We start from the raw sequence: 26,830 nt of genomic DNA, 5'->3' as shown, positions 1-26,830 counted from the left end.
ACCAACCATGGCGTGCTTTCCTTCAGCAAGATATTTACCCACATTGTGTTGCTCTCAACAATGGTGAGGTGAATGGGTACCAGGCAGGAATAATTGCTTGAATGCACCAAACGCCTTTAGCAGCTGGAGCTAAAGCCGGGTATGTATTGCGCCGTTGAATAGGCAACTAGATAATGGGCGCCTCATAAATATGATATATCGTTATTTCTATTCCTTATTTTCCTCAGTTATTTTTATCACTTGAAATATGATATGTGCCCAGCTTTGGCGAGAATAATGTTCCGTGTATATAGATTAGTCGATATTTATGTGTAGAATACTATTAAAATCTAATATTTTTATTTTGTTGATATTTTTAAAGCAAAGTTGAAATCAACTAATAATTTTCAATTCAATCAAGAAGTTGAATGTAACCGCTTCATAAATACAACCAAATTATGTATTGTTTTCGAATATCTATTATAATGATGAAAAAAGCATCTTTGGAAAAACTTTGGAGAAATATGTTTGGCTCATCACAGCCGGTCTAAATTTATTTCAAATCCTTGAAAGTTAGAGTGAAGAAAGGGTAATGAATTAAGTTTTCATTACGAAAGAAATTGTTGAGTACTATTCTGTTTTAACAAATAAATGATGTCTTATTCATTTCCTGTATTGCAGAGAATGGAGGAGAAGTCCTTACCCTACATCTCTATGATATCGTCATCGTCAATTTGGGAATATAAACTAGTGATCAATGTTTTAAAACTTTTCAGAGTTGATAACTTTTCTATTGTTTGCCTGTAGCTGTCAAACATGTTTGTCAGTTTTTGTGTGCTTCCCTCGTCTTTCTCCTTTATTTTAAAACAAGTTCTTTTGGGGGTTGGATTTTCCTCTAACATTAAAATGGTTAATCACCACCGCGATGGTACATGTATGTTATCATAGGCTTGTTTGAGCATACACACACACCCTCAACCATACCCCATGCACTCATCCACCCCCCCCCCCCCACACACATACGCAAACACAAAAACAGTTCAGCGACCCATTATAAGTCAGGCGTACAATTGCGAACATCTCCATTAAAAATAGAATAATTGGCGTGCCCTTTATCATCGAATAAAACAATAAAACAATGAGAACCATACTACACAGATTGAAAATATTAATGTGATTGATTTGATGATATAAGAAAACGTCCCTTTTCACAATCGTGACATTTTACATGCTTTTTGTAGACTTCGTTTGCCAGGCCGTGTTTGACAGATTCTTCAAAGAGGTAAATTGTCGTGATTGCGAAAAAGTACATTTTTAATGGAAAACGTAATTCATTGCACAAATTGACGACAATATCCAAACCAAATTGTAACAACAACTTCGTACTTTATGCTTTGCACGGATAAACCTATTTAGCTTCTTCATTTGTTTTTGGCAATAACCATAATATGGAATGTAGGGAGTGTCGATACAGCGCACTGACCTTCTACAAAATCCCCCATTACCATATAAAATTACAAGACTTATAAGAACAGAAACTGCTAAAAACGAACATGTAATAATCAATGCACAACTTCAAACGTTTATCTTTTCCCATAAAGATTTTTTTTATAAACGCTTTGAAAACGTTATTTTTGAAAAAAATGGAGAACGTATTTTATTGCATAAATTGACGACAATGTCCAAACCAAATTGTAAAAAAAATACCCCTTACACGGATAAACCTATTTACTTTCTTAAAAGGTGTTTTTTTGGGTGTTCTTTTTTGGCAATAACCATATGGCATGTAGGAAGTGCCGATACAGTGCACTGACCGCCTACAGAATCCCCCATTACTATATAAGGTTGCAAGATTTATAGAAAAAATTATGTTAAAGACAGAACATGTAATAATTAACACAGCTTCAATCGTTTATTTTTTCCCATAAAGTATTTTAATAAACGTTTTGAAAATCTTTTTTGAAAAGTATACCAGAATATTACTTAAAGCTTACACACTACAAATTACTACGTGCACATGATTCAAATTAAAACGGTAAGACACCGAATACGAAGCACACGAATCCCATTGCCCAAAACTCTTTTACCGTTAGATTTTAGAGTACAACATCAAAGTTTGAATAAACAAGCGGATAAAGAGTAAGAAAGGATTATGGATATGCAATTAAAGATATGGAATGTTTATCAATTGACCCTATTTAGAATAAGAGTGAAAACTTATTTGCACCTTTGACTTTATAAAGATACACATATTCTAAAAATGTCAAAGGCATTTGGAGCTGCACAGGCACACGTTTTCATGATAATTACTAAAGATCTTTGTAACACTCCTTAAATAATAATCCGTTTTTTATATAGCGCTTAATACATCGGAACGACGTGTCGAAGCGCTTTACAGATATATTATTACCCCGGTCATCGTATTCAATCAGTCATTCCCGCACACAATGTGTGCACATCCTCCACTCCCTGGGGAGTATTCCAGTCAGTCGCCGGTGAGGCGCACACAGTACTTGACAAGCTACAATGACTTTCACATCCTACCGGGTACCCATTTAGCACCTGGGTCGAGAATGGCAAAGTGTGGATTAACGCCTTGCCAAAGGACGCCAGACCGCGGTGGGATTCGAACACACGAACCTCTGTTTACAAGGCGAGAGTCAGAACCACTACACCACGGCTCCTCCACAATGAAGCAAGTGTTCATATATTTCTGCTAGTTTGAATAGCGTTAACGGATTTATAGTTCGTAAAAGTCGACTGATGTATCCTAATAGATATTAGACCAAGTATGATGTATAAGACCAATGGTAATTGCACGATCCATATTACTCACATCCACAACGTTTTATCACAAAAAAAGACAAACCCATGCTAAATATATTTTGAAAAACAACAGAAGGATCATACCATTAACCAAACTACCCCGGCTGATTATAAGGATATAAAATTCTGTAGTAAATGAAGACGCAGACCCTTTCCAATGTGCTGAACGCTATAGAAATACAAAATGTTATGTTTAATGGAGGAGATGATTCGACACAATCATGGTGGGAAAGAAAATCATGGTTAGCTACGAAGTCATGGGGAGCAAACGACGCCAGCGTCTTCAGCGTGAACACAGTTATGATCAGAATATCCTGGGTGACTGCATTGAGAGAGTGTCTCCTCGTCTCCAGCGCAGTTGACGTCATCGAGTAGGATCTGACCGCTTCCTCCTCCGAAATAAGCCCTTCCTGGAGCGCGGAGAGCTCTTGGGAAACCCAGCATTCTACAGACTACAGCAGCATCGTTCAAATCCCAGAGGTCATCGCAGATCGTTCCCCAGACTCCTTTGTAGCGAATCTCTACCCTTCCGGTCGAGTGGCCGTTTCCACCTGCTAGACGCACTTCAAGAGGGGCTGGATATGATCACAAGAAAATTGAATCATACACTTCATGTTACCTAGAAACTCCAGAAAAGCAGAATAGTCTTACAGCTAAAAAAAATAAAGTGGAGTGAGACAGGGGCGGATCTAGGATACCCCCCCCCCCAAAAGGTTTTTAACCAAAAATTTAGGACATTTCGTCCACGAAAACGGTCTCCACTTAAAAGGGGGGCACTTCTATTTTAAAGGCATTTTTGCATTATAAATTGTGCCTCTCAGAGGGGGGGGGGGGGGGGGGGGGGCGTGCCGGCTTTGCCCTCCCCCTGGATCTGCCAGTGGAATGAGACACTTGACACTTCTGAGCGGTCAATAAGCAAAATACTTTTAGAGCTACAATCAACACACTAACGAATTTGCGTTTTGGGGATTTGAGAAAACATTTTCGGACTGTAGGTGTACGTCTAGTCCCCTTTATGCTGTTTTGCATGTCGGAACAAAACAAGAAATTTAGTTTGCCCTTTATTTTGACAGCTCTGTACAGTGCGTGGGAACAATGCACTGTCCAGAGAGAACCAGACAATTTATTCAAAGTATTCAAAGTACACGAGAGAAGAAGGAAAGCACATTATTATTAACATACTATTCAAACCGCCAAAAAGAGGAACCTTTTACTCACGGAAATAGCTAACTTATAAGCAAAATAATCTAGCAAATTGACTATTCCTTCATTCTTCTTCATCCCATTTGTAAGACAAACTGGATCGAAAAGCTCTCATTAATGGAGAATGAAACAGGAGATGTATTAATTCTAACGAAAAACAGAGAAGCGATTCTTATACAATACCATCAATAATTTAGGTGACGAAATGAAAGGGCTGAGATCGTGAAAAATTTTCTAGGGCGAATCGCACATTGAAATTATTGCTTAAGATTGCAGGCTGTGTAGTATAGCTATTGAATGTTTGTCAGAGATGCGCCATCTGCAGATCACTGATGCATGCAAGACAATGGTTTCTTTCTGCCTCTAAGATTGCGGCATGATGACGTCAATTCACGAGACCTATTGCGCGTGCGCGCAGCGAAGTGATCAAGAGCTACCTCCCCCTTCCCTACCCCACCTGGAACAAACCTACCTTGGAGCATACAAATCACAGATGCGTCCTCGTTATGGCCACAGTTGTGAACACCAAAGCCGCTGTTTTTACAGTCGAAGATGGACGATTCCCTTCCTGAACAGTCAACGTTGTCGAGCGTGATGGGGCCAGTACCTTGTCCAAAATATGCCCTGATCGGGGCACGAGCAGCGCGTGGGAACCCAAGCATTCTGCAGACAACATAAGCATCGTTGATATCCCACTTGTCATCACAGATAGTGCCCCACTCGCCATCGTGTAGAACCTCGACCCTCCCTTCAGCGCTGGTGCTTCCGCCTACAAGACGTACGGCTATAATATAAAGAAAAGTTTTTTCATTCTTTGATATCAGTATAGTAAATCCCTTTCCCTTACACACCGGTCATCACTTAAGGTACGACTATCACTACATACTACTCCTTATTTTACTGACTACTACTACCCCCCCTTCCTCCGACTACTCCTTCTTCTTCTTCTCCTACTAGAGTACTCTTACTATATTAATACAACTACTTCCAAGGAGGTACCACTTTGTACGAATTTGCTGTTGTTACATGTGCTTCTATCACTACTACTATTACTTTGTTAACTCTGTTACGTCCGTAGGGTATGGTAGTAGATATGGCCGGTCAATAATAATAATTATAGTTCATTCCTACATTAATGTTTCTTTCAATATTCATGTTACACATATTGAAAACGAAAAGTATGGATAATCATATTCAGAAAAAAGGAAAACATACGCAGTGGACATTCGTCCTGTGGGACGCAACGAGTATCGTCTTCTGAGACCCGGAACAGCCCTCCTGGACATTGACATTCCTGCACACAGATACGTGGACAGATCTGCGGTTCCTGGTCATTACATATAAGCGGGCATGATGAACCACATGTCTGGAACTCCAAGTCACCTTCACATCGGGCTGTTTGAGAAAGGAAAGAACATCTAGGATTAAAAGATCGAAGCAATAAAGATACTATTCATTGCGCTCGAAGCGATTACCATGCCGGAACAACGTCGACCCAGTCATGTCGTTCTGGTTTGCAACATGCATTGTGATGCCACAGTTGCACCAACGACCCATACCCCAAGTTGATCGATGGCAAGCCATTCGAAATAACGAATGAGCTTTGATCGGTCTAGGGAATGTTTCATGACAAGAAGGTTTGATCCGACAAGTCCCATTTTATCCGGAATTTACCATACAAACATTGCTTCTCAGCCAATCAAAATCTAGCAAAGTTGTCAGATCTGACACCTTGTCAGACAACAAATATTGACGAAACGCTCCCCTGAAATTGGTTTCCATGGTATAACTGCAGCATATAGCATACTCCCCAAGTATTCGAGCATTGGCCGTTCAAGACCCTCTTATTGATCCATAAGACGTAGGATTTTCTATCATCAAACTACATGTAAATAGCATGTCGTATATTTTTTCTAAAACAAAACCTTTATATATAAGTAAAGTATGTCAAGAGACTCAAGTTTATCGCATAAAAATATAGCTATGAAATCATGTTGCCTTTGATGAATCAGGAATTATGTGATGATTAGGAGGAAGAGGATAATGATAATAATGATGATAAAAATATTAATAATAATAGTAATAGTAACAATGATGATGATGTTGATGATAATAGCAATAATAATAACAATAATAATATGGATATATGGTTACCAAAGCTTGTACGAATAAAGAGGTTTTCAGTGAATGATTGAGGAGCTAAGCAAAGTAACATTGCGGGTGCCTTGTGGAAGCGTATCCAGTTGGAATGGCCAAGCACATTGGACTTATCGATCCTCCATGAATATTCTAATTTAGCTTTGAAATATAATGTTAATTCCATGATGCAACTTTCTTATGAAATTAATAATGATTCCCCCAGTCCTTTTAAGCATACCAACTACTTGTTACATTTTGACCAGAGAAATTACCCAACTGTGGTAAAATATTCTGAACACATACGTGTACATGTAATTCCGATGTCTTCTGAGTGGCCGCAGTTATGTTCGAATGGTGGATTATGATCACACGATATAATGCTATCTTCAGTTCCAGAACATTCTACGTCATCAAGGATGATCCGACCGCTGCCGCGACCGTATTCCGCACAACAATCGTATCTTTCACCGCCCTGGAAGCCAAGAGCTCGGCAGGCAACATCTGTCGCTTCCGAATCCCAGTAATCATCACAGACTGTACCCCACTGGCCTTTGTAGAATACCTCGAGACGTCCCTCGTTCTCCGTGTTGCCACCAACTAGTCGCATCTCGAAGTGACTGTCTGTCGTAGGTGGTGTAGGTGGTATGGTTGGTGGTATAGATGGTGGCACGACTAAAAGAGTATGGCAAGAAAAGTTATCTAATGAAACAACTGAAGAGCTTGATTCCAGAAGGGCCTAAATCCACCTTTGACCAAAATTGATTTTTTGATAAAAGATATATGTATCTTGCTCGTGGGAATCAAATGCAACATATCGCATTTGAAAAAAAAATGAAAAGGATGGTAAAACATGATTGCAAATTTGATTTTAGAACCAAAAGGAGCTAAATAAAAAACAGTTTCACTATACGGTTTTTTCAAATTGGTTATTTTTCCTATTTTCCATAAAGTTATGCATTCAATTTTTGAGGTACATGTTGTGAATATAAGTTCACATCATCAGTGCAAATTTTGATGAAAATAACAGAATTTTACCATTATTATGAATATTTTTGGATTTTGCTCCTTTTGGAATAAGACATCGAAAAGTCAACGTCCTTAAAAAAGCTGACAAAATATCTTCTTTTTTTTTTTGGGGGGGGGGGTAATTGTCAATGGATAAGCATTAGAAAAGATGTTAAATGTACTCTGCTAGCCATATTTATGCGTTTCGTGTTCAATTTCCAATATCAAACATATCTAAATTGGCAAAAACCCAGGTGAGGTAAATGGGTAGCGGCAGGAAGCAATTCCTACAATTAGCTGTGAGCACCGGAATCGGTAGACTAGCTTAGCCCGGGTATATTAGCGTCTTGAGCACCTAAGAAGGTGCGCTTTAAAAATCCTATATCATTATCAAATCAGAATCAATACATAAACAACTGCGAACTGCTTTGAGCGTTGACCCTATTGCTCCTATTGTAAGGAGGTGTATTGTCTATTCAAATAGACACACATCTTGTATATCGATCCATGGCTGATAGGATGCATACTATGGTTATTATGGTTATATGTATATATATATATATATATATATATATATATATATATATATATATATATATATATATATATACATATATTGTTGTTGTACATGTATAACTTCACACATATATATATATATATATATATATATATATATATATATATATGTTATATTTTTGGTTACACCTGTATGAAAATGAGGGTGGGGGATTAAACATTTGCACGGGTCTATTTAACTTCATCTTGTAAATTTGTTTAGAAATATAACGATTGCATGATTAGGTTGTTAATGTTGAAAATAAATCAGAATGACGGGGCAAATATATGAAAAAATATAAAGAGTGACGAGCTATTACACCTTCAACGTCGTTTATCAACTAACAAAAAAAAAATAAAACTAGTGACACCATCAATTTTCCCTTTCTTAAAGGAAAATTGTCGCGTGAAGTGAATGGTGTAGTCAATCCTATGAATTTTAATCGAAGAGGGGCTAATTTGATGGATCTCATTGTCAAGAATGAGGACAGAGTGGGTCATTTTCGCTACATGGGGAACATTTCCTCCACATTTTTGTATGAAAAGTTGTCACATGTGAACTATCCTGTATTCACAGTGGCTGATAAGTACAGGTCCTGTGGGAACTGTCAGATAAAACAGAATTTGTTGGATAAAACGTCTGACAAAACCTTTCATGAAAACGCTCCCCCGATCTAAATAATGGGAACCAGCAAATATATGCATACAGGATTCAACGTACCTTCAAGACTGCAACTAACACTGACATCTTGATTGTGGTTGCAATCATAGACAGGGTTCAGAGGGTCCCCTTCATGGGGACATTGGACGATGCTAAGCTCGACTCCCATACACTCCACGTTGCTCAGTAAGATATCCCCCGTGCCAAGGTTCTGACCCCTAGGAACAACGGACGATTCCCCTCTGTATCCAAGTTGCCTGCACACAACTGTGGCGCCCTCACCGTCGAATCCATTGCTGCAGACGGTTCCCCACGCACCGTTGTATTGTACTTCTACTCGTCCATCGTTAGGAGTGTCACCGTCAACCAGTCGAACCGGAAGTGGAGTTGCTTTGAACGATGCAAATACAAATAAATAAATTTAATTATAGTTCTCAATTGTAATACTTTTTTCATTCTCAAGGGTTCTAGTTCTACGTTTACTTCGGTTAGCATAATTTTGTGCGAGGGTGTTTATAATTATGTTTGTTGGCGAATGTCCATGTTCACTGTAGCTATTCCCTTACCATTTGAAGGACGTTTGCAAGTCCGTTTGCTGCTCTCTTTCAACCAGCTAGCTTACATTTTGCCGTTACACAATCATGACAATATACCCAGACTATTTCAATTTCAATTCACTTCAGTCAACATTATCAATACCTTAAATTGGGGTCAGTCACACTTTTTGAGGAGCTTATAGGCTGGGAGTATAGAAATTGATACTTATTTGAATCCCCGGGTTCATCCTACAGGGATAAATCCTGTTGGCTTACAAGGGCAAGTTAAAGGGGAAGGTCACCCTGATAAACAGGTTATCGTAATAAAGAAACAATGGTGAAGGTTTGAGGAAAATCCATCAAAGAATAACACAGTTGTTAGAATTTTAATCACTTGATTTGTGACGTTGAATGCGAACAGCTTTCCTACATATCGTATGGTAAAAATTCAATAAGATGTCGATTTCTCAGAAAATTGTAAATGTTTTTATTTTTTATTTACCCTCATTATACTTATACACAAATGATTTCACACCCGCTCCTAAAAAAAATGAAAGATAAGTCACCATGAACTATTATGCATTTTATACTACATAACACATGGGACAGCTGCGCATTTATGACGTCACACATAAACGAAACCTGAAATTTTAATAGCTTTCTTAATCTTTAATGGATTTTCCTCAAACCTTTACTCATATTTTTATTATTTTTTCTGCTATTTTTACAAAAAAGTTTTCGTCAGGGTAAACTTCCCCTTCAATGCACATCAGTGATCCATTTCATAAAACTTGTTATAATAACAAATTTACAATAACAGTTAAAAGCTACTGAAATCTATTTATCTCATTGGCTGATAGTAAATTTGTTATATGAATTATGTGTTTGTTATTGTATCAAGTCTTTATGAAACGGAACCAGGTCTCGATTTTGTTGCTAGGTTCGAATTTGGACTCTCAACAATTATATTGACTCTTCTAGGAGTCAAGAGCACCGGGTGAAGGGCTGTTCACATTGAATAGTCTGTTCAAATAATTATTTTAGGAAATAGTTGATGACAATCATATATATAGTATTAAAACTACTTATCAATGATGACAGACCAATTGTACTACATACAGCCGATCCACAATTAGAATATAAGAACTGAAGGCCTAATGTTATCATAACTATACAAAAATACATTTGTATTGTAATCATAATTACATTGAACTTACATCTTTGACTGAAGGAGGTAGCCATATAAAGGCACATGTCATGGACATCGCCAAACCCAGAGTACAGGGGAATATAGACATTCTCGAGCTCTTCCATGGAAATACCTTCTACGACGCCAGTAACCACTCCAAGAGTACTCTGAACAACATCTATGCATTTCTGGTTATCTGTGAGGACAGTAAGGAAATTTTCAACCAGTTGTCCTGCACCGTCAATCACGGCTTCATCCCAAGAGATGGTATGTATGTAATCACAAAGCGATTCCCTGTTTGGAAAGTCTACTATGAAAGCAATGAGATCCGGTAGAACGTTTGTCAAAATTTCAACATTGACCCCAGGAGTATCAACGAGATCGTCGCGAATGGTTTGAACGAAGTCGTCCCAGTTGTCGCAGATCTCTGAGGCGATTGGGATGAAGCCTGCCAGGATTTCCACCATGAACTCGGTGGCAAGGTCGCGTGGTGGGATGTCTTCACTCGTCAAGCGACCCACTGCCGAGCATACACTGTCCTGATCGAGCGTGGTGATGTCCAGTACATTTTCGACAGCTTGAGTCAATATAGATACGGGGTCAAAGTTTCGAAGACCTTCAATGCCCAAAGGTGGGCCATCCAACAATGCGTAGCTTGGTCCAAAAGATGGTAAGGGGTAAACACAAATGAATGGAGTTATGGGTTCGAGGAAAGATGGGAAGCCAATGGGGAGATACCCTGGTGTCGAACGGCTTTGAGTACTTGGTGTAGGAGGGGTCTCAGTCGTTGAAGGATACGGGTTGAAGGATTCTTGTGATATGATTGAGTAGATTAGTGTGCACATCTGTTCGCCATCGAAGGAAGTTCCACTCTCCAAAGCTGCCAGCACGGGGTCGCATATACCCCGGAATAAATCAGGGCCTATTGCTGCTGTTAAACGTGGCGCTACCAAGTGGCAAAAGTCGCCCATTCCTTCGACAAGGCCAGAGGATTCCCAAATAGCAGCACTAGCGTCGAGCGTGTTTGCTGCTGTAAGAAAAGGCATGAGCTCACCGGGAACTTGAGGATAAATATGTTGCCCATTAATGTACTCTTGGAAGTAGGGAAGTTCACACTGATACACTGCATCCCAGTCAATACTTGGACCAGTAGGAAGTGGACATGGTGTGAGTTCTCCTGTATGAATAATTGAATACAAAGATCAAGCAATAAATGAGTATATATGCATGCACTGATAATATAATAATAATAATTGGAATGATTAATGTAAAGATGAAGACAGTGCCATTGTAAATGATAATACAATTGAAATAATAGTAAAATTTGAATAATATTAAATAACAGTATGTTTTATATATAATGCCATGAAATGGATATGTGATCATTATCTTGGCAAAATCACTAAGTCTATATATATGAACCACTGCAGTTTTTTTCGTCCTTTTTTCGCCGTTTTGCGTGTTATAACCTATGGGAAATTAAAAGTTGCAGTTTTTCGCCGTTTTGAAGACGGCTAAAAAACGGCGAACAAAGGGCGAATTTTTGGAGAAAAAAAGGGCAGAAAAACGGCTACATTCACTTTCTACGTATTACTTGATATTCTATGGAGTGCCATCGTTGTCTAAAGCCATTATGAGAGAAGCAGGATATTGATTTCTTCATGAAAACGGCGAATGAAAGAGACAAGGATCCGGGAAGAGGACCGAAAATAAAACGGCTAAAAAACGGAGACAAAAGGGCTAAAATATGGAGAAAAAAGGGAGAATCGATAATGGGATAAGAACGGAGAGAAAAGGGCTAAAAAACGGAGACAAAATGGCTAATAAACGGAGAAAAAAAGGAAGAATCGATAATGGGATAAGAACGGAGAGAAAAGGGCTAAAAAACGGAGACAAAATGGCAAAAAAACGGAGAAAAAAGGGAGAATCGATAATGGGATAAGAACGGAGAGAAAAGGGCTAAAAAACGGAGAAAAAATGGAGAATTCATTAAGGGGTAAGCGTTGCGTTAAACGGAGAGAAAAGGGCTAAAAACGGAGAAAAAACGGAGAATCGATAATGGGATAAGCGTTGCATTAAACGGAGAAACGGAGACATATGGCACTGGCGTAAATCCGTGTTGAGGGGTGGGGGGGATGACTGAAATATTTTGGCATTTTTTTTGCATTCATGTTTTTAGATATGCAAGGAATTGTAATTGATATGTCCACAATGGCGTACCGTGGGTCACGGTATTGTGGGGGCACCAGCAAAATTTTTGAATCACTGAGTGAGCGCGCGAAGCGCGCTCAGTTGCTAGTTATTCTGACCTAATAGAGACATTTTAAGGACAATGTCAGTGAACGGATGTGTATCTCACTGATCAAATAATGCGAGCGCGAAGCGCGAGCTGAATTTTTTTATATTCACACCTAAAAAGGGACATTATAATCAAATTTGCGTAATCATGATAGTTACCTGTCTCGCTAAACAATGCGAGCGCGAAGCGCGAGCTGAAATTTTCGTATAATTTGACCCCAGCAAACAGCGAGATTTTAAGGAATATATTTTAGGAATCCATTAAGAGTATGCATATCTCACCATAGTCATCTAATGCGAGTGCCAAGCGCTTGCTGATTTTATTAGAATTACATCTGAACACATGAAACACTTTTTGTAGTCATTGCAATCATGATTATCATACGCACCTCACTAATCAAATATTGCGAGCGTGAAGCGTGAGCAGAAAATTTAGATAAGTTAGATAATTCAGACCTGAAGTGGGGCATTCTAAGGTTTCTTTGTAGGAATTAACTTGGACCATACGTATTTCATTAACCAAATGATGCGAGTGCGAAGCGCGAGCTGAAAATTTTTGATATTCAGATCAGAAAAAGGGACATTTTAAGGACTGATTTTAGGAATTCATGAAGAGCAGACATATCTCACCAATCCACTAATGCGAACGTAATCACGGACAGGAAATGTTTTTATATATACGAAGACCTTAACATGGGGCAATCACTTTTTGAGTTATGTAAAAGAAGCATAGGCCTATGTCACTACATAAAACAATGATAACTCAAGTGCTAGGAAATATATTTGGTTTATATTGACTTGAAAACGGGATGTTTTAGTACAACAGGATTATATATCTCGTTGAACAGACAATGCGAGCACCAGGAACAATGAAGACGTAGGCCCTGGGCAAATTATGTTTCATAAAGTTATGATAAAAATGTTTCTTATGTAATGTAACATAACATAATTATAATATAATATAACATTATAATGAATAATACTTTCTTCTTTCCCACTACGTTTCTTTTCCTTTCTCCCTCTTTTCTCCTTTTCCCCATTTCCCCGGGGTTTTTTTGTCAGCCGATGGGGGGAGCATGTGCCTCCCATGCCCCCCCCCCCCCCGTAGTTACGCCACTGTATGTCCATATGGCAAATACCCCTCCAATAGTATTATCTTTTACCCCATGATGGTTTAATGATTTTATTAGAGATTACATTAAAAAAATTTTGACATTCCATCTTAATCCCTTCCCAAAGACCCCAACATTGATGAATTGGAAGAAACGTGGGTTTCTCTTCAATGTTATAATAAGGACATAAGTATTTCGTTTGGAAATGGTGAACTGGCTCTTTATTTGCATTTTATGATTCAATAATATTGTTTTATTTAATAGGCGGTATTTTAGGAAGAATTTTCACCAATAAAACAATTATCTCTTGTGATTTTTTTAAATTTCTTTCGTAAAAAGTGGGGGGGATGATTGTACAGGCCATCCCCCCCTCCTCGAAAAGTGGGGGGGATATATCCCCCCCATCCCCCCCGGGATTTACGCCAGTGACATATGGTCAATTTAACCTTGATCACATCAATTAATTTGAGCATATTCAAAATCGATTGCAAGCAGTACCATATGATGCTAAACACTAAATTTTCAAGCTCAATTATAAAGGCTTCATAACCATATGTCCGAACACATTGTAATTCCCGAAAATTAGAACTTAAAATCTATTTCAAAATTGATCATAAAATTGATTTTGTCACATTTATAATCGATTGCAATACCATACTTCCAATATTTTACACTTCGTACCGTTTTAAAATCAACTTTAAGGCTTCATTTCCGTATGTCCAAATATATTGTAGGCCTATAGGCCCAGAGGCATACGGTCGATTTAAGATTGATCACAAAATTGATTTGATCATACATGTATCTAAAGTGATTGCAATACCATCCTTGCAATGATATATACATTTTCAAACACAATGGTAATGCTTATGTCCGAACACAACTCCAAAATAGGATATAAAATCTATTTTGAGAATTGATCATGAAATTTATAGTATGGCTTTTAAAACCAAGTGCAATACCTAAGTTAACCTAACCTTACAATTTTTTTGTACTTTTCGTATGTTTTTAAATAGATTGTAAGGCTTATTAGTTGTCGCATTGCCAAGGGAAGCATTTGTCCCATTTCTCCCTTTTTGTAGCCGTTTTGCTAAGGGAGATATTCGCCTTTTTATAGCCGTTTTGCCAAGGGAGGTATTCGCCCTTTATTCGCCTTTTTATAGCCGTTTTGCCAAGGGAGGTATTCGCCCTTTATTCGCCGTTTTATAACCGTTTTGCCAAGGGAGGTATTCGCCCTTTATTCGCCGTTTTATAGCCGTTTTGCCAAGGGAGGTATTCGCCGTTTATTCGCCGTTTTATAGCCATTTTGCCAAGGGAGGTATTCGCCGTTTTATAGCCGTTTTATAGCCATTTTGCCAAGGGAGGTATTCGCCGTTTTATAGCCGTTTTATAGCCATTTTGCCAAGGGAGGTATTCGCCGTTTTATAGCCGTTTGGCCAAGGGAGGTACTCGCCCTTTATTTGCCGTTTTAAGTTTTGGTCTCCTTTCAATTTGATGCAAATCATTGTTATACACACTTAGCTTTCCATAGTCAGCACCATATTTTTGTCGCCGTTTTTTATCCGTTTTTTAGCCCTTTCATGCGCTCAAAAACGGAGAAAAAAGGGCAAAAAACGGCGAATCACCCAAACTGGTCTGGCTCACTATGGTACTCGATCATAGTGATTCTGCGATAGAAAGTGCTACAGAAACACCTACTTCTTCCATGAGGATGATGATGGTGACGATGACGACGATGATGATGACGATCATCATTATCACGAATATGTTCTGAATATGGCTTCACTTACTTCTACAAAGAACACCTGCGTGGCCCCAGCTACCGCAGCCACTTTGTCCTGGATCAGAATGTTGACAGGAAAGGAGGTCGTTCTCCCCGCCAGTACAGTCCAGACTGCCGAAGACGCCGGGGACTGTGCCAAATCCATACCGTGAGCAGCACTGGTGCCCGATGGCAGCGTCGAATCCTAACTGGCGGCAAACAACCTCGGCCTCTTCATTGCCGAAGGCAGTGTCGCATACCGGAGTCCAGACGCTGTTGTGGAAGATCTCTACGCGACCCTCCAGTTCAGTAGGTCCATCGACCAAACGCACACTACCCTCACCCACTGACGTGCAAAATAAAAATTTAAAAAATCATTACTCTGCACTTAAGCTCTGCATTCAAAACTTTTATAGGATAGAACGTACCATTTTATAGAAGGGACCAGTCGTGAAAGAATAAAAGAAAAGGAAAATTATCCATCGAAATTGTGAGCCAGTTTTTTTTTTATTTAAATGATGTTTTATTGGTCACTTCAAGGTATATTCAATTCAATACAGTTGAACAAATACAAATGATACATTATAAGAAATTTCATAGCAGTTACATAACATCAGTGGATAACCACTGTATCATGTCTCGCTACCTGCCTTCGTGGCCACTCCTTTTGTTATTTCGAATAGCTATAATTTGTTTTCCCTCAAATACGATCTAGTTAACAAATCAACACAATCAGAAACTGTTGGTGTACATGATTTACATTTACTAAGATAAATTGATTTCTTTGCAATAACTAGATTAAAAAGAGGACATTTTTGTATAACATACCGAGTATTACACTTTTTTCCGTTAATAATGAAAAATCAAACATAGTGAGTTATTTTCCTAGCTGGTTCCAAATAACTGGATAAATGAACAATTCCAAAATAAATTTTTGATCGATTCATTTTATGTATTACAGAAAGAACATAAACTTTAAGGTGAAGTAATGACTTTCATTTTATATAACTTATAGTTCAAGTTTATGATATCGTTCAATACTTTGAACTGAAATTCTCTGTAATTTACATCAATAGTGTTCAATAAAATAGATGAACGAGCGAATACAAATTCTTTATCTGAAACATCATATCTATTTTGAAGTACGTACTTACCAGACGCTCATATCTTTCTGCTACCAATAGATCATAAAAATGTTTACTTTGTATTTTGTTTAGCTGTACCAATCCAACAGGTAAAATAATATTTGATATAACTGTATTCTTAAATGAATCCGTATATGATATTTAAGAAAAAAATGTCTTTAAAAATGCAGAATACACTCCTTATAATCTAAAGTAGTCGTTGGCGTCTTAATCAAATAACCTTTTCATTTCATCCCATCGTCTTAAAATACATCCTTCAGTAAGTATGTCATTAAAAAACACAATTCTTTTTAAAAACTATAATTCTCGAAAGAAGATCATATCTCGAGTAACTTTCAATTGTTTATTTTTCCAGATGATCTTGAACTTCGTATCCTCTCTGTTTCTCACTTTAAGAGAATCCCAACATTGTATTCGTAATTTGATAAAACTGAGGAATATCCAAGCTCAACATTTTATTACCATAGTTACAGTTGAATACAAATAATCCCCCGCTCTTTAAAAGATAATATTGAAGAATTTGAAACCATTCTTGTTTATCCGCTTGTTTAATTCTCTCTATCCAAAATAACTGCTGGGCTTCAACAGCTGAATACACATCTACCATCTTAATTCCTCCGTTTGATAGATCCTGGATCATGATATTTCTTCTTATTTTAACGGGTCCATTACAGATGAAACTGAAAAGCACCCTCTCTAACTTTTTAAGAAACCAATCTGGTCAAAGAGTGGATGAAAAAAAAAATGACTTTGGATATTCCAAATGATTTAATTATTTGAATTTTACCGAATAAAGTGAGGCTTCTCATTTTCCACATTTTTAAAGTAACTTGTATTGATGATAATATTTATTCTGCTTTTAACTTGCGCAGTACCTGATCAAGTACCCACAAAAGTACCAAGCACATTACAGTATCTACAAAATTGAAATTATGTCGGAAACTGCACTCGACACATTTCCAATCTTTAAAATGTCTGTCATATTTAAATTGTTAAACTTAAACATTTCTCAAAATGTTGTATAATATCAAATAATGAGTTCAGAAAATTTAAATCTGAACAAAATGAGCAAAAATCGTTTGCGTATAAAGACAGTTTTAATTCACCGGTACCAACTGATAAACCTCTTACATCAATTGAATTTCTAATACGTATAGTAAGTGTTTCTAGAAATATTATAAATAAATAGGGGAGAGGGGATCTCCCTGTCTTTACTCCTCTCGTAATTTGAAAGTATCCAGTAGATTTACCATTATTCAAAACACAACCTTCTAATTTTTTTATACAGAGCTTTAACCCACTTAATGAAGGATGCACCGAAACCAAACGAATTTAAGCATTCAAACAAATAATCATGGTCGAGCGAGTCAAACGCTTTCTTAAAATCTACTGAAGCAATGAATCATGCTTTCTGTTCAGCCCTAACTGCCTAAGAAAATGATATACGTCATGTACGTTTCAGATAGCTTCCCCAAATGCTCTTCCGCGTAGGAATGCAAATTGATCTTTGTCAATTATTTCATTTAAAACATTAATTATCCTATTGGCTAATGCCTTCGAACATATTTGTGCGTCCACATTTATTAACGATATAGGTCTGTAACTCTCCAATATATTTTTTGTCTTTATTTAGCTTACAAATTAAAGATATGACACTGCTTTTGACGTACTGACAATCCATTTTCTCGAAAAGAAAAATTCAAAGAAACAAGGGATCCTTTACAATGTCCCAAAAAGTAATTTAAAATTCCTTGGAAATTCCATCATTATTCTGGAGACTTTCCACAGTTCATTTCCGTCGATACTTTCTTACACCCATGTTCAGTGAGGAGTCCTTCACATGATTTGGAGGAAGATTCAGAGAGTTTGTGTCCTCTTATTTTCAAAAAATTATTTGCATTTTCATCTGTTATGTTAACGTTTTGCTTTGTATACAGCTGCCTGTAAAAGTGTTTAATGTTTTGTAAAATTTCCTTTTCGTCTTCAATTATACAGTATCATCTTCTTTCAACAGTTTTCGGATAGTGGAATTAACGTTGTGTGCAAGAAAATATTTATTATCTTTTCTCCGTATTCGATCCAATTTGCCTTGGAGTGAATAATAATACCTGTAATTTTACCATAGTACTTTTCTAATTCCTGTTTAGCTTGTTTGATAATTAATTACTTGTTCAGAATTCAAATATAACTTCGATTCCAAAATCTGTACCTTTTGTTACAACTGTATCCTTTCTTTCTTTAACTCTCTAACCTTATTTTTACTATACTTTTGTGTGTATCTTCGAATTTGATATTTCATATAATCCCACCTAACTCTGGGATCCGAAAAATTCCTTAGATTCTTCCAACCATACTTGGAACTCCGTACAGATACTTGTACAGTATTCTTTATCTTGACACAAAGATGAATTAAATTTCCAATAACCATGATATAAACCTTTTCCTGGAATCAACTCAGTGAACTTTAGCTCTAATAAAAGCGCTGAATGATCAGTTGCTAAGCTGTCTTAGATACATTATCTTGAAGATCAAAAGGACCAAACCAATGATCTAATCTACTCTGAGAAGAACAATCTAACTTTCTTCAAGAGTATTGTTTTTCATCAAGGTTTAATAAACGCCATATATCACACAAGTCGAAATCATTTAGTAACAATACCAGACTATCTCTACTTACCTGTGAGTAGGATGTACTTTTTGACTGATTTATCCTATTTTGTTTGGGATTCATAACCACATTAACATGATCAAAATCCCCTCCTGTTAATAATGTATATTGGGGTTCGGCATTACTTTCCCAAATATTTCTTAATTCTGACCAAAATCTTACTTGTTCCTGATAGTTATTAAAAGCCAGGTACACTGACATGAACATTTTGAAGGTATTCATGAAAGAGGATTGTGTATTTCACTTATGACGGTAATTTATATGAAATAGCACTGGGACAAGGGCTGCAAGGAATAGTAAACGCAGCGAATTACACGTTTCATAAAATGGTGAAAAACTATATCTCTTATCCCTTTCCGGCAAAGACATTTCTTTTACCCCCCCCCCCCTATTTCTCTTATTTTAACCGTTAATTGAGAACATGTGGGTGGCAGGGGTGGTTTTTGTTGGAGGTTTGTTTTCACATCACATCTTAGCCTTTTAGATATATCAACCTAATTCTAGACAAAAATGTGATTGTTGGGGATTTCTCAATGGCACAATAGCTGATATTAGGGGGGGATGACAAACCGGTGATATATACTTTCGTAAAATGAAATGGATATCAAGAATCAAGGAAAATATTACAATCCAAGCAATGAAGGGTTTTTTCCCCTTTATGGACTCTTTAAAAAAAAGGGTCCTGCAAAGATTTCGTATAAATACTGCTTGGTTGGTTGGTTTATTCACGATTTAAAATACAGAAAATATAAACAAAATGTACATTACATGATCCAATTATTATTTACAACAATATGATCCACTCGCACGTCTTTGCTGGTGAGTGAATACGATCATCGACTAAAAAAAATTGATATCTTTTCTATCAGAATACTTTAAAATCAGAGAAAAGGGAGCGAGCGTTCGTAATTATATCGTCAGTGTTTTTCACGTTCTATCCGCTTTATCCGAGAATATTCCTCTATGAAGAACTGCATATCCAAATAATAGAATATGGTTCTTTTAGCGATCTTGTTTAGAGCTGTTTGAAAATGAACGTTCTTGGCAGCACACTTAAAGTTTTCCTTTCATATTTTCAGTCTGGGATACCAATTATTTTACTTTGTTTTTACTGAACAACAGTGCTCAGTGGCAAACCCAAGTGTTAGCCCAACCAAAATATCATTTAATACATGCACTTTTAGGTAATAAGATACTCATTTCACTGATATAAATTTCTTATACAGATAGATGTCCAGATACCTTGCGTATAGAGTACATGCAAGTAGGCCCGAATAACTAATAATTAACATGTTTTTGTCGTCACAATTTACCCTTGCATAATTAACCATGTGAAGTCTCGGAGCTTAAATAACAAATCACAAGCAAGGCAACAAATAATATTCTGGGGAGTGGTTTCAGTAAACATTAGCATTGGAATATAATCCCTGACAGTTGATAATGATGCCTGAAAATCTGTTTGGCCAAATATCCCCCCCCCCCCCTTCCCATCAAAAGGTAAAAATTAATGAAAAAATGAAACCTGAAATGGAAACGCACTAGAAAGGAATTAATTATGGCCCTGCAGTGGGGTTGCCGAAGCAACCTCCAAAATTTCATTGGAAATGGAAAAATGTAACAAAATGACTTTCATTTTGTAGTTGAACCCTTTGTAGTAAAACTATTTTTTCTCTTTTCAAATTTACATCAGAACCCCCAGTAAAAAAAAATCGTTCCCAGGGCCCTGAAGTTAATGTCATGGCACATCAATTCGCTTGCAAGTTTTTAGCATTGCACAATGAACCCTTCGCGCCACTTTGCGGGTCAACCAGAGAATCGTCTTACAAAGAGTTACTATTGATCCAATTTACCTCAACTGTATGGAAATCCATCGGTGTCACATTTTTCTACATGGAATTTGCATAATATCCTATGTAAGCAAAAAAAAGCACACTGAATTTTGAAGAAAGTGATGGATGTATGAATATACAGCATATAGCTTTAACATATTTGGAAGAAACATGCATTTTAGATGTTGTTGTTGCTGGCCATCCATAGTTGTGGTCGATCGGATCACTCACAACTCTTTGTAAGACGGGGACCAGAGGAGTTATGAAACTTACCCCCTGGAGGTGAAACAGCAGTGCTAGAAACGGCAAAAACTATCAGGACGAGACTCAAAAGACCAACTGCCATGGTCTCTCTACAGTAGAAGCACAACTACAAAAATGACCTTTCGATGACAATGTTGTACACCGTAAAAACGCTGTTTAAAATAATTTTTTTTCATACAACGCCGTTTTTATTATGAACCTTAAAGAAGTATAAGTATTTGGACAAATGTTTTTAATCCTAAAAAATATTTGATATTAAATATTTGATTCTTAATCAATTAAGCAAGGTTGTTTAAACCATTATACGGCTACTGTATGGGACATTTACACTCTTAAAATGTTGGGCAAAATACTGTCCACACAACAATTGGTTAAAAAAATATATCCAACTATGGGTAGTTTTCAACCAATACTGTGTAGTTTTCGCCCAAAGCACATATTATTGGTTTAAAACGACCCAGAATCGAATAAAGTTTTAACCAATTGTTATGTGGACAGTATGTTGCCCAAACATTTTTAAGTGTAGTAAACAGCGTTGTATCGAATTTTAAACATCGTTTTAACCGTGTGATACCGAAGCTCGATCTGTCTGGGTAACAATTTCAGTTCAGCGGCAAGAGAACCCACTGCAGCTGCAGCCTGCTTGGTAATTTCTTCCTAATTTAAACACAGGGATCTCTCGAGGATCATCAGCAAAAATCAAATCCATGTCCACGTCGTAATCCTAACACAGGTGTCTTCTCATTGGGTGAACAAAATGACCAATCACATTTCTGCATCTCAGCCGAAACTACCGTCAGAAATAGTAAGGCTTTTAAATTAACCCTTGGATTTCATGTAGTTGTAGGGTCAGCCAGGTAAAAGCATTTAGCAAGGTAGCACTTTGAACTACATTTTAGAAGAAGTTGATCTTTTTTCCAGGTCCCCCTTTGAGTGCAGGTGTAATAATCCAGGTTGTCACCCACAAACAAAAATGAAAATGAAATAGGTCATGCTTTTAAACTAACTCCATTGGCTTAAGGAGGTAAAAAATAATAGGAATAAGAAGTAAGCGGTTCACTGCGCCGTTTGCAAATTCTGCAAGAAAACGAAGTGAATGAGCCAAAAAGGGATAATTCTCGATATGAAAATAATTCTGAAGTAAATTCTGCACTAAAAAATGGTCGATTCGGTAGGGTATTGTACTAAGTTTTCACATTTCAGGGGGGGGGGGGGCAACTGCCCCCTGCCCCCCCCCCCCCCCTGTGTCCGGCCATGTAAACTAAGATATAAACTTGATATCAGTTTTAATAATAATGATAATAACATAATAATAATCCCTATAAATGTAACACACATATTTTAGGTAAAAAGGTGTAAATTGATGAATAAAGGCCTAATATTAATGGTAGTAATGCCGATTTTAATACCTTGATCTTCCTTACGTCCCGCCCTAATCACCCTAGGTTCATCAGACGCTTGTTCTTTATTCCAATGTTCTGAAATCAACTTCTACCTACCAGTAATTGCCCACAAGAAGGCTTGAAAAGCCCTCGACCGTCTTTAAAGTTGTTTATTAAACCTCAAAAACATATATCTACCCACGCTTCCTCTCTTATGAGGCGCGTTAATTGGTGTCACTTTACCAAGCAGGTATTAACACTGATCAACATTTGAAAGACGATCCGGGCCTTGCTTGATAAACATTTACGATCGATTGTATCCCATGGGGGGGGGGGGGGGTGGGAGGCAGGACATCATCTTTTTTATCATTGCTTTGAAGGAAGACCTTCCACCTCGCATTTTACGTGAATTTGCTTATGAATTTAGTAAACCTGTAACTGATATCTTAAATGCATCTTTTAATTTAGGTATTGTACCATGGCAGTGGAAAAAAAGTCAAATTGTTCCTCTCCCAAAGGCACAACCCCCTACTATTACTCAACTACGCCCAATTGCTCTAACAAGCCGTCTCTCTAAAATAGCAGAATCCTTTATTGTTAAATGGCTTTTGGAAGATGTTTCTCAATGTATTGATTTAAACCAATATGGCAACATTCCTGGATTATCAACATCGCATTATCTCATCAAATTATTACACAGTATTTTAGAAAATTGTGAGAAACCCAAATCTATATCAACTATTATTTGTACTGATTTTTCCAAAGCGTTTGACAAGTTGGACCATAATATTTTAGTTAGAAAATTAATTGATTTTAGAGTTAGACCGTTTATTATTGATTGGATCATTAGTTTTTTAGAACAAAGATCTCAGTGTGTAAAATATCAGAATAACTTTTCAGAATATGTAACCACCCACGCCGGAGTGCCCCAAGGCACGAAATTAGGACCCATTTTATTTTTGATTATGTTTAACCCTTTGCGTGCGGGCCCGCGAAACCGGATACCTCTCCCTGCGGCGGAGCCGTTTTTGTACATTGCTGATATTTGGATCTGTGGTGGTGTTTTCCTAATCTATTGCTAATTGCGCCAAACTGAAGTATTTTCAGGATTTTTAGTAAATGTAAAGATGAAAGATCAGACATTTTTCTTTCTAGAATTAAAGGTCTCGCTTCTCAAATCAACAGAATAGTTGAGAAATTTACGAGGAAAAAGTCGCGTTATTTTGTAAAATCTTCATTTTTTCCCCAAGTCAATAGGCACTGTGTACAAAATTGCGTAAGGGCAATCAGCACGCGCGGACAAGTCGGGTTCGATCGATACCGCTTTGTTGTCTGCTCTAGTGCTTTTTTCATTGCCTATTGTCACGCTACTCATGAATGGTCTCTTTACCTCCTTGTATTCAGATCATTTGCAAAGTGTATAATTACGACGATAATCCGTTTTGGGTGAAATCACAGCATACCAAATACCTTTATTTTCCAGAATGAATAAAAAAGGGTGAATATATTCCCTTGCAAGTACGATGATGATGCTGCGCAACGAAAGTCCGACACTATATTGTGATTTTTGGCTTCTGGGCTTCAAGACGGTGGCCTCAATGTTTCACTAAAAATCGCCCTTGGTTTCTTCTTTTCATATATTATAGTTTGTAATAAAAAATAATTTTGTTCCTGAAGATTGCATACCAGTGTTCGATTTGTTTTCTTGTTGCAATTTCAAAGAGCGAAGGGGGTAAATGTGACTTAAATCTGAAATCACACCTCCCAACGCTCTCCTCGTCTCGTTCTACGTTTCATTTTTCTATCTCCTTTTTCCCTCCAAAATAACGATGCTACCGATTACTGTTCGTCACAATGAGAGAAAGTAAATTTTATTATCTATTGAAATTGTAGCATAAACTTTTAGTTCATTGTTAGTTTTAGCGTTTGAACTGATTATGCTTTTGTCGAATTTTCAGTGCAGAAATTTTCACATGGGAGAGAAAGAGAGAATGAGATGAAGAGCTTCCAAAACCTAACATGACAAATTCATTCTATAAAATGACGTGAATTTCAAATTGAGGCGGGGACTATAGTATTCTAATTCTTTATAAGTAAATATTTATGCAATAACAAAAGCGCACATAATGGTTTACATTATACCTTTTTGGTCTATTTCCTCTTTTTCTCCTTCCATTCTTTCTGTCGATTTATCATTCTCCTATACATGTATCTCGATTTGCATTTTCTATTCTTTTTAAAAATCTCACTTGCATCTTCTTCCATCCCTATGGGTATCATCACCCAGGGGAAATTGTATTTTTTGTGAAGAAAGCACTGTCATGCTCAAGAAAATGTTCTTGGCATGCATGTCTTAAGCGCCTGCATGTTTTAAATAAGTAAACATTTACTTTTTTATTGTTACTGTCGTAATATAAAAAGCAGTATTCCTAAGAGCTTTTTGTATCGCTAAATACGAGAAGCATTTACTAGGTCATCCTGACGAAATACACTAATCTTCCTTTTATTCAGGGCGTTGGCTATTATTTTGTCCCCTGCTCTTTTTATAAGGAATTTGTTTGAGCGTCCGCCATGACTTTCTTTGTTCATTTTTAAAAGAGCAGAGGATAAACGGTGTTATTAATTCCTTTAATTTGTTTCCTTTGAAATAGAGGACAAAAAAGAGCAATATTGGATGAGAGAACGAGAGAAAGCGGGAGGTGGGGGTTCAAAAGTTTTCCAGGGGCTCGTATTATATAAAATTTGTTTACAAATTTTCAATAGCACTTGAAAGCTACTGAAACCATTCTATTTGACTGGCGGATGGTAATTTTTTTTTAATTATTGCGCATTTTTCAATATGAAATGTGCATGTATAATGTATTTATAAAACGCTACCAATTAAGGTTTTCCTCGTTTTCCCTGGTTTCTAACCTGTAACTGAATGTATTATCTATCGCTTTCATTCCCTTATATCTATCGTCTTTCTTTATCCCCTCCCTTCTACACCTTTTTTCTCTAAGTTCTTCTCATTTAAATTATATCTGTATCGTCTTCTTTCTTCCCGATTTGGATTACGAGGTATATACCTACCCCCATCCCCTCAATCCTTTCTGATTTTTCTTCTCAGTACCTGTCATTTTACATAACATCGAACGTCTCCCCCCCCCCTCTCTCTCTCTCTTAATCGGAAACGGTTCCGAGAGAATGCCTCGTTTTTGGCAACTTGTATTGATCGGAGATGGTTGCATTTGTGGGCCTCTCGTCCTATTGCATCGTGGTCATCATGTCGAAAATTTTGGTGTTTTTCCCCCCTGTTTCTCAAATAATGTCCCGAAAAACTTTTTAAAATTACTATTGTAACTGTCATTTCACAATAATTTCTATATCATCTTCCATTTTCTATATTGATAACGTGGGTAGATATCTTTCGCAAAAGACAATATGATGATGATGATCATCATCATCGTATAAAAATTCACGACTAAACTATTTTTTTTTAACTTGGGGCTTAGGATTATGGCAAGACAGAGGCCTCAATCTTTCACTAAAAGTAATTTTCTTTTTTAGATTTTTTCATAAATTTTATGTCTCATTTAATTCGATTTCCCACGCAGATATTATAATAATAATAAAATAATCTTGTTCCTGAAGTTTGCGCATCGGTATTCGATTTGTAATATCCTGAAATTATTTCAAAGAGTTAAAAGAATAAAAGTGACTAAAATTGTAAGTCTGAAATCATACCTCCCAACTCTCTTCTTGTCACTTTCTACGTTTCTTTCTTTATCTTACTATTCCCTCAAAAAGAGCCAAGCAATTACTGAAAGTAACAGAAAGTATTTTTTTCTTGAATAAATTATAGCATCCGCAATCATAAGTGTTTTTTATTTGTTCTTTCGTTTTGTTCGATTGTCTCCTTCGTTCTGTTCTATTGTCTCCTTGATTTCACAACCGAAAATAAATCATTAAAAAAAACATTCACAATAGTTATAATTCATTTTGTCTCTATCGTTTTAATCGTTCAATCTAATAGTACAGAGGCGGCGGAGTTGGTAGGTATTTTCAGTCCTCACCCCTTGCAGCAAACATGTACAAAAAATCCGAAGTCTATAAATTTCTGATTTTTTTTCGGCCGGTCCACTCCCTCCCACATTCAGTAACGAAAACAATTTTTCCCTCTATGAATCTTTTCTACCACGCTATTCGCCGGTAAAAAAAAGGGAGAAAGAAATTGGCAAAAAAGTAGGAAATTCAATAAAATTTGGGTCGGTATCAACATTTTTTTTTTGGGGGGGGGG

General features: G+C 37.0%; 1 protein-coding gene across 7 annotated transcripts; it reads right to left on the bottom strand.

Annotated features, from left to right (window-relative positions):
- Window positions 1–1,064: 1,064 nt before the first annotated feature.
- Window positions 1,065–21,975, bottom strand: LOC129267654 (deleted in malignant brain tumors 1 protein-like). 7 transcript variants are annotated; one of them, XM_064104789.1, is made up of 9 exons: window positions 21,733–21,975; window positions 21,178–21,274; window positions 15,291–15,608; window positions 10,122–11,270; window positions 8,429–8,758; window positions 6,451–6,819; window positions 5,224–5,403; window positions 4,481–4,792; window positions 1,065–3,380 (listed from the first exon to the last, which is right to left on the bottom strand). In XM_064104789.1, exons 2-9 carry the CDS (start codon window positions 21,248–21,250, stop codon window positions 3,061–3,063), a joined length of 3,051 nt encoding a protein of 1,016 aa, XP_063960859.1. In that variant the 5' UTR covers window positions 21,251–21,274; window positions 21,733–21,975; the 3' UTR covers window positions 1,065–3,060. The 7 variants fall into 7 exon arrangements, with proteins under 7 accessions (XP_063960859.1, XP_063960856.1, XP_063960861.1 ...); XM_064104786.1 differs by having other exon boundaries at window positions 21,178–21,320; window positions 21,733–21,909; XM_064104791.1 differs by having other exon boundaries at window positions 21,743–21,875.
- Window positions 21,976–26,830: the final 4,855 nt, after the last annotated feature.

The sequence above is a fragment of the Lytechinus pictus genome, chromosome 9 (assembly GCF_037042905.1).
Source record: "Lytechinus pictus isolate F3 Inbred chromosome 9, Lp3.0, whole genome shotgun sequence".
Classification (NCBI taxonomy): Eukaryota; Metazoa; Echinodermata; class Echinoidea; order Temnopleuroida; family Toxopneustidae; genus Lytechinus; species Lytechinus pictus.
The sequence above is the reverse complement of the archived record's forward strand: the minus strand, read 5'-3'. Positions and strand labels throughout refer to the sequence as shown.